Below are 9295 nucleotides of genomic sequence, written 5' to 3'. Positions count from 1 at the left end.
GGACACACTTCAGGGACAGACGACAACTCATATCAGGTGCTGCACCCGGACACACTTCAGGGACGGACGACAACTCACATCCGGTGCTGCACCCGGACACACTTAAGGAACGGACCCCCGACACACATCCGGTGCTGCACCCGGACTCACTTAAGGGACGGACCCCCGACACACATCCGGTGCTGCACCCGGACACACTTTAGGGATGGACCCCAGACACACATCCGGTGCTGCACCCGGACACACTTTAGGGATGGACCTGGCCTCACATCCGGTACAGGACACATACACACTTTTCATGCTGGACCCAAATATCTGGTATTGGACAGGGAAATACATCCTGTTCTGTGTGACCAGGCCTCACATCCTAAAAGATATGGACACGCTTGCAGGACCCTGAGCACACATCCCTCCCCCGACCTGGACATCCACCTGGCACAGGACATGAAATGCAAACCCAGACACATCGCGACAGCACGTGGACACAGCATTCTGGACAACACATATCTGGGACAGGAGTCGGACAAAATCTCCTGTGCCAGAGACAACCGCTACAGCACACTTTCCATGCTGGACACATGCGGCACCACACACAGACACAATTCCCTCACCATCCACCACCACTCAACCTCAAAAATTCATCAACCGTGCTCGCTTTGGCAGCACATACACTAAAATTGGAACGATACAGAGAAGATTAGCATGGCCCTTGCGCAAGGATGACACGCAAATTCGTGAAGCGTTCCATATTTTCGACCTTGAAATTAACCAGTCTGTAACGAAGGCTAACTCCTTTCACCTACAAATTTCGTCTTTGGATACAAAGCTAAGTGGATAGTCCTTATGGAGGGACTGTTTAAAAAGAGGCAGGGAGAAGAAAAGAAAAAAAATTCATCAACCACAGATGTTTTATGAAAAATACTTTTTTTCAGCATCTTTTCCATCGATACAGCCAAAAGTTTACTGACATAATTATTGTTATGTGTCGTCGAGTTACCTGCGACTCAGCGACCATATGTACAACAGCCCTAAACCTTGCTCTGTCCTGTGCCAACCGCACTGTCTCTGACACACCTACCCCTATGACTTCAGTTATGGAGTCAGTCCACCTCATAGAGGGTCTTCCTCTCTTGCTCTGTCCTTCCACCGTCCCAAGTATAATGTCCCTCTCCAAGGACTCGTCCCTCCTTGCAACATGGCCAAAGTATGTCAGATAAAGTTTCAGAATCATCGCCGCCAAGGAGCTGCCTGGTTTAACCCTCTCCAGGGCGAACTCGTTTTTCTCTTAGCAGTCCATTCAACACTCTTCTCCAACACCACAGCTCAAAGGCATTAAAAGCAGGCCTCAATCATTTTCAAAATCAACAAAGCACAGATGTTAAAAAAAACACCCCTAAAACGCTGTATTTCTTTTACGTCATTTCTGTTGACATGATCAGACGCACTGCAATCCCAGAGGTAGGCGGTTCAAATCCACCAGATGCTCTGCCGGAGAAGGAGGAACAATCTCCTCCTGTACCAGTCAGATCTGATTTGACGGTACACACAAAAATAATACAATAAAAATAAAACACAACAACAACAACAAAAAAACCAGGCCTCAATCATTTTCAAAATCAAAAGCACAGATGTTAAAAAAAAACACACCCTAAAATGAAATGTTGTATTTTATTTTACATCATTTCTGTTTACATAGTCAGATGTCTACTGACACATCTAACAACCAGTAAACACGTGAAAATAGGCCTCCTCCTATCTCTCCCTCCCTTCCTGCCATCCGGTAGGATGTGATTCTGAGCTGACCCTCCAGTGGGGCTCCCAGGCTGTACACGGTGCAGGTGTAGATCACCCGTGTTTCTCCTGAGGTCACCTACCTGGTACCTACCTCCAGATAAATAACGGACCCTTGAGTCACCGAAATACAACTCCCTCTGATTGGTTATGCGCCAGCTTCAGTAAACTCAGCCCTGTCTGGTGGCAACGTGATCCAGCTGACCGTCCAGTGGGTTTTCTGGGACAGTCAATGCCACGAGGGGAGATGGCCCATCTTTCTCCCTCACACGAGCTGGTGGATTCAAACGATGTATCTTCAGGCTGATAAAGTCCTACCACTCTGCCACCAATGAGAGTTCCCTCATTAGTCACTGCTACCCGTTATGTGCCCTCGAGTCACCTACAACTCAGGGATCCTATCTACCATAGCTCTGAACCCTGCTCCATCCTGAGCCAATTTCATCTTCTATGACACATCTACCCTCATGTCTCCAGTCACTGAACCCATCACAGCCTGGGTCTTCCCCTCCTGCGCTGTCCCTCCACCCTCCCAAACATGATGTCCTTCTCCAAGGACTGGTCCCTCCTGGTCAGGTGAACAAGGTATGTGAGACAGCTTCAAAATCCCAGCCTCCATGAAGCAGCTCGGTTGCACCTGACTTTCTAGAACAGACCTGTTTGTTCCCGTGGCCGCTCCTGAGAGAAATACAAATCAAACCCACAGGAGAGACTGTTCTACCCAGGTCCGGAGCCATGAAGCAACACACACTGAGTACCCAATTGTGCATCTGTTATTAGTCGGAGATCGAGGGCGAGCTCATGCTCCAAAGGTCCCTCAACCCGCACGACATCATACTCGAGCCTTGTACGCAAAATATCTCAAATAGACGCAGGATGCATCCTGACAGGTTATCCAGCCCCCATCCACCCCTGCGAGCAGGCAGCTCCCTACAGCACCAGGAACTCCCCCTGCTTGTGGTTTGGTTTCTCAGAACACCCTGTTTCCCTGTCTCTATTCAACCAAGCAGCTTATCAAACTACACTACATGACCTCTCTAGGAGAAACGAGGCATTTATGAGGAACAACAGACCGACTCCTGGTCTAAGATGGAATCATGAGGCTAATTTACAGACTTCAATATAGTAACACCTCCTTCCTGTCAGGACCGCAAACAGGAGGAGTTGGGCTGAATATGAGGACACTGATACACGTTCTAACAGGGTCCATCCACCCATTGTGGGGAAATGCCGTTTCTTCCAAATACAAAATAAACAATTCTCATATTTTTAACCCTAATCCAGCATCTCGCTTTTAATCAAAAGTTATCCCATCACAATGGTAATCACCTGGCAATTTGCTTCCCTAAAGACTTCAGCAGATTTTAAAACACAGCGACATGTCATCAAGAGCGGTGACAAGTATGTCACCAAGATTTGAAAGCAAAATCTAAGTAGTATTTTTAGATGCATATTCCAAACACAAGCAGTGTTTTCTGAGGCACATCTTTGTAGAGGCTCGAGGAGACTTTGGGCCGAGGAGCTTCTCAAACAGCACTTTGCACAGCTTGTGCACTGAGCTCTAGGCCACGCTGCTGCCGGCCACCCCGGCTGTGTGGGCAAAGGGCTGCTGGGGGCTCGACAAGTTGCTGCGTCTCCCAGGCAAGGCTGTGGACTCTAGAGCCATGGTCCAGCCGGTGTTTGCTGGACCTTCACCACCCCAGGGCTGGAAGCCAGGACAGGGGCCTTGGCCTCAAAGACTGGGAGCCCCCAGCCCAACAGACCAGACAAGTCCAGCGTCAGGAGCTCAGAGTGGACGGGATCAGACACCACGTGTACAGCGACCACAGGCCCAGCCTTGGAGCTGTGTCCCGATAACTGCAGTCAGGCTGAGGTCCAACGTGCAGGCCCGGCACAGGGTGGGAACAGTGTTGTTTTCATTCATAGTGTTATTTTCTGGTTATGCCGAGGGAGCTCTGGGGGCAGAGTACCTTCAGCAAGAGGTTCGAGTCCACCAACTGCTCTGCCCGAGAAAGATGGGCAGTCCCCTCCTGTGTGATTTACAAGCCCTGAGAACCCGAGTGTCAGCGATGGATCAGACTCAGTGGTACAACAACAACAACATCAGGATGGACAGTGTCCTACCAGCATGAAGGGGAAAGAACGTGCAAAAGCAAGAGCTGCCGAATAATGAAAACGCACTGTTCACCATCAAAGAAACAAAATCACCTCATATATACTGTAATAGGAAAACCAGGGTCTTAGTTCTTATTTTAATTTTTTTAAAATACTAATCCTTCACTAGTGACCAACACAGACAGACAGGTCATCTTCCTGGGTCAATATTTTCACAGCGATGGGGTGATGGGGGGATTCCTACTTAGATAATCAGCTCGAGCAAAGCAAGAAGGGGGACCTGCCACCACCATGGTGTCTGTCGAGTCAGGTTCCAGGGTGGCAATCGGTTCCCATTAAACAAGGCCTTTCCTTTCTGGTGACACAAAGTGGGAACCAACCACCCACCCCCATGGAGGGAAGATGTTCCCAAGTAGACGCTTCCGAGGGTTCACCCTAGAGGAGGCAAGTGCACCTCGACCCCCAGAGAGCAAGTGCCAAGTGTCCACTTCACAGACCAGGACAGTGAAGGTGAAGGCTGGGTCCGTGGACCCGGGAGAGCAGCTCGTGGTCGCCGTCCAGTGGTCAAGACATGGAACAACGTGTCCACAACTACAACAGAACCACCACGCACCTTGCCTGACCGGGACCCACAGCAGCTACTGAACCAAAACACAGGCCACACATCCAGTCCTGGGATCACCTCACATCGGGTCCCAGGCCTGGCACACATTCGGACGGTTTCTGAAAGCTTTTTAAAATGTTCAAACTTAGAATAAACCAAATTCTCAAAATTTCATTAATAAGGTGCACTACATGGAGAAGCAGCTGGAGCAGAGGGGACCCCACACGGCGTTTCTCATAGACGACGCCATGGTCACTGTGGAACTGGGGTCCCCTGGCAGCCTGAACCCCAAGTTACAAGGAAATGAGGCTCTTCACTGCAGGTGACACAAGGCGGGAAGCGACCCCGGTCGAGGGGGATGTTTCCGAGGGGTCAGCACAGAAGAGGTAACTGCACCTCCAGGCAAAGGCTGGGTCCACGAGCCCGGGAGAACTGCCCGAGGTCGCCGCCTAGTGGTCAAGACGAGGAACAGGAACCTGCACGTCCACAACTAACAGAACCACCGAGCACGGTCCCTGCCAGACCCGGACCCACCGCAGCTATCGGACAAATGCGCGCTACACATCCAGTCCCGGGCCGGTCACACAGCCGAGTGGGTTTTGAAGTCTTTTTGTCCAATAAACTAAAAGCTCAAGTTTTCATGAATACTGTGTGTTAACTGGTTTATTACTGGTTCTCTGGCTGGAAAGTGAACTTGCTTGCACCTGCTCCCTATGGAGAATGCACTTTCAGTCCCCAGGCGTGAGGTCGGTCCACTGGCAGGGTCCGTGCAAGAACACGCACTGATGACGTCCGTGTCCGGTTGTGTAAAGGTTCCCTGAGCTGCGTGAGATACAGAGACCCTCAGGTGCCCAGGGGATCGGACACCTGGGAGTTCAAGGGGCAGCTGACCTCCGTCCTGCAGCACTGAGACCAGTCCTCTACACCCTCCCCACGTGGACGGGCCTGCTCCTCCTCTGGTCCAGCTCTGCCAGAGACCAGGCCCACATCGCCATGTGTCTACGGGCCTCGCACTCTACCCGCCGGCAGCCTGGCCCTGCCTGCTGCGCAGTCAGCCCTGAGATCAGCGGGGCAACAGGTGGAAGGAGCTGAGATGCCATCCCAAAGGCACAGGGTTCAAATCCACCAGCTGCACTCCAACAGAAAGAGTAATAGCCTCGTCCCGCATGATATGCTGACCCTGAAAACCCACCACAGGTTCACCTCTGAGTCGGTTCCCACTCAAAGGCCCTCAACAACAGCAGTAGCACTGACTGGGGTCCTTTCCTCTGCTTAAACCCCTTATTAAGCACACCCCAAGGCCACAACTGGAGGAGTGGACAAGCCACGGACATCCTAAGCCTGCACTAAGTGAGCCGTCATGCTGGCCATCTGTGACATGTCCCATCCCATGCCATCCTCACAAACTCTGACACACCAGAGACTGTGGATGCAGTCCCTGTGGCCATCCACCCGGTTCAGGATCATCTGTTCTTTCCCCATCGATCCTTCTTCGACAAAATTATATCCCTCTCCAATGAAGACCTTTCTCCTCCCAACATGCCCAAAGCCTGAGCGATGAAGCTTCCTGATCTTCACCTCCAAGGAGCACTCTGGCTGCACCCTCTCCACGACATCACCTCTTTGTTCTTTTGGCCGTCTGTGGGATACAGACAGAGTGAATATGATGAACATGATCATCTTAGCAAGAGCAGTCTACAAGTTCACTGCCATCCCGGTACTGATACTCATGCCATTCTTTAAGAAGATAGGAAAGCCATTGTCACGCTTCCTTGGGAAAGGAAAAAGACACCAAATAAGCAAAGCTCTACTGAAAAAAGAATACCAAAGTAGGAGTCATCCTACTTCTGTATCTCAAAACTGACTATACAGCTATGGAAATCAAAACCACATGGTCCTCGTAAATGCAAACACCAGCGGAAGATAATCGAGAGCCCAGAAATCCGCCCAGCCACTTATACCAAACTGATCTTTCAAAAAGACATCCAAAACCTGGCAGTATCTTTAACAGATGTACTTGTGTACCTCTGAGTGGAAACGGACACCTCGCTGACCCTCCAGCAGGTTCTCAGAGGGAGGAAACCAAACAGGAGGAGAATGCCCACCTTAATCCCAGGGGCAGCTGGTGGATTTCTAGTACACGCCTTTAAATTGGCAGAAAACTCCTTATCACGAAGCCCCCAAGGCACTCAGAAATCACTCTGGCAAAATGAGACATCTGTCTGTAGAAAGTCTGAAACAAGATCCACATCTCACACCATATGCAAAAAAAATCAAGTCAAGATTAATTGGGTACCTAGAAGTTTAAAAAAATTATCAAAGAAAAAAAGGAGGAACAAATTTAGAATCCCTACACCATGGAATTAATACAATGAATAATAAATTAATAGGATTAACAGGATTTGAAGTGGCCAAAAATGGACAACCAGCAGAGAAAAAAAAATAGATAAATGGGATCTTCTAAACCAAAAAAACCTTCTGTATTAGGGTGGAAAGACAGTCTACAAACTGGGAAAAATATCAAAGATATAACTGGTATGGGACTAATATCTAAAATGTATATAATTCCCCACCTCTTGAACAAAAAAAAGACATAAAATTCAACTACAAAATAAGTAGAAAGTATGAAAATACTCTTCATCAAACAGGATAGTCACAGAGCCAACACAGACATGAGAAAATGTTCAATATCACTAGCTTTTGAGGAAAAGCAAATGAAAAGAACAATGAGTTATCATCTAAGCCCAGCAACAAGGGCAAAGTTCAAAAGGACAGCAAACAACAAAAACCGGTGAGGATGTGGCGAGATTCGAACTCTCATACACTCCTGATGAAATGGTAAAATGGTACCACCACCAATCAAAGTTCTCCGGTGGTTTCTCTGAAAGTTAAAAGTATCGTTTGACCCAGTTATTCCACTACTGGAAATATGTTCTAAAACTATCAGAGTTGTCATACAAAAGAGATGCATACACACCCATATTTACTGCAGCATAATTCACAAAAGCACAATGATGTATGCAGCTCAAGTGAGTGACCATCAACAAACAAATACACTGTGGGAACTTGATACACAGTATAGAAAACATTGATACATTTCTGAAACACTGCACAACACATAGGAGCCTACAGGACATCCTGCTGTATGCAGTATAATTCAGACACAAAAAGAGAAATACTGTATACAACCAGTGTTACAAAAGCAGCAGGGTTGGAGGCGTGGAGGGAAAGCAGGAAAAGATTGAAAGATAATGAGCAATTCACTGGAATAGGTAAAAAGTCAATCTGGAATGAATGGAGGATCAGACATCATCTGTACAACAATGAGCAAGACAGGAACAGGACATGCACCGAGGACTGAAGGGGTGGGGCATCTGAATGAACGTGGGAGCGGAAAACCAACTGCTTTGTAAAGTTTCATCCAAATCACAATGTAAGGGGGTGGGGAGGAAAGACCTTCACTTTCTTATCATAGATAGACTTTTCAATAAACAGGAAAGAAAACTTTACATTGTTTCATATTTTTAACAGAATTTCTATGTGGTTTTCCTCTAAGTTAGATTTTCCCATTTTCTTTTTATCATGACAGGCTTTCCCTGGAGTCTGTTCAGACCTCAATGTTAACACTACATTAGAGTTAATAAGGCGGCAGCACGGAGCCCAGGACACACCGTACATGAGTTAGGTGCCTTGCACTTGTTCCCTCTTAACCAACTTTTAACTCTCCTGAGAACATTCAGGAGACAAACCAGTAACGCTGGCAGGACCTTCCAGAATGCACCCATCTTGAGAAAAAGAAAAAAATAAAAAATAAAAATCAGTGTCACGTCCTTGGTGATGACCAGAGTTTCACTAGAGAGACACAGCTTGGGGTCCACCAATGGGCAAACACTGATTTATTGAATTTCTCCTTTTCTAAAGATCACGCTGCTTTTACCCACCTAAAAATTCTGGATCTACACGAGCTCATTCCCAGATCCTTAACCTAGACAAAAAAGAGCCCCTCAGCCCTTTACCTTGGAGAGACAATATTTACAAACTTTAGTAAAATCCCCTCTTGGTGAGAGCCCACAGTTCAAGGGTCAGCTGAGACAATGGTGCCTAGAAAGTAATTAAAGAGTAATACAAAAATTAAAAATAATTTACTTCAAAATAAATAATAAAAATAAACATACAATATGACTATTAAAAGCGACATATAAAAAGAAATGTAGTATAAAAATATTTAAAATTGTAATAAAATATAAAAGTGCATATACATAAAAAACTTCTGTAAAAATAATAAATTCAAAATATACAAATAAAAGAATGAGAATAAATAAAACTACTGTTTCATGCTAAGGTTTGTGGCCAAGGTCTTTCTAACGTTGTAGCTGTTGGGTGCCCTCAAGTCTAGTCTGATTCCTAGGATTCTGTCAACAGCTGATCTGAACCCTGTCCGTCCTGTTACCCTCATCCTCTTGGACATTGGGACCATGGCGGCAGGACCCTTGTCAATCTATCTCCTTAATTAGGGATCTTCCTGTCTCTCTCACTGAGACCTATTTTCCCAACTCATTTTCCCGGGAATGGTATGACTGGAGAAAGGAAAAGAGGCCCCCAAGCAACGATTTAATGGAAATGAGCAGAGTTGGGAAGGAGGGTGACCTGCAAGTCCATGACCCTGGGAAGACTGAACTTGAACGCAGGCAAAAACAAAATGTGTCAAGAAAGACGCCGGCATGAAAAATAGAGAAAAGAAGTTGTTGTTTGTTGTGCGCTAGGGTGACTTTTGGTGTCGTTGTC

At 47.1% G+C, this 9295-nt stretch overlaps 1 protein-coding gene across 1 annotated transcript in view; it reads left to right on the top strand.

Moving 5' to 3' along the window:
* PLA2G4C (phospholipase A2, group IVC (cytosolic, calcium-independent)) overlaps nt 1-5602 on the top strand; it is a 75818-nt gene extending 70216 nt beyond the window's left edge. The window contains exon 21 of the mRNA XM_006898716.1: nt 5323-5602. Within this exon, the coding sequence (XP_006898778.1) occupies nt 5323-5602 (280 nt within the window). The remainder of the gene's footprint in view (nt 1-5322) is intronic.
* Nucleotides 5603-9295: the final 3693 nt, after the last annotated feature.

This window comes from Elephantulus edwardii, unplaced genomic scaffold (assembly GCF_000299155.1).
Source record: "Elephantulus edwardii isolate Elephantulus edwardi_28Jun2011 unplaced genomic scaffold, EleEdw1.0 scaffold00236, whole genome shotgun sequence".
Lineage (NCBI taxonomy): Eukaryota > Metazoa > Chordata > Mammalia > Macroscelidea > Macroscelididae > Elephantulus > Elephantulus edwardii.
This window is presented reverse-complemented; position numbering and strand designations above follow the sequence as displayed.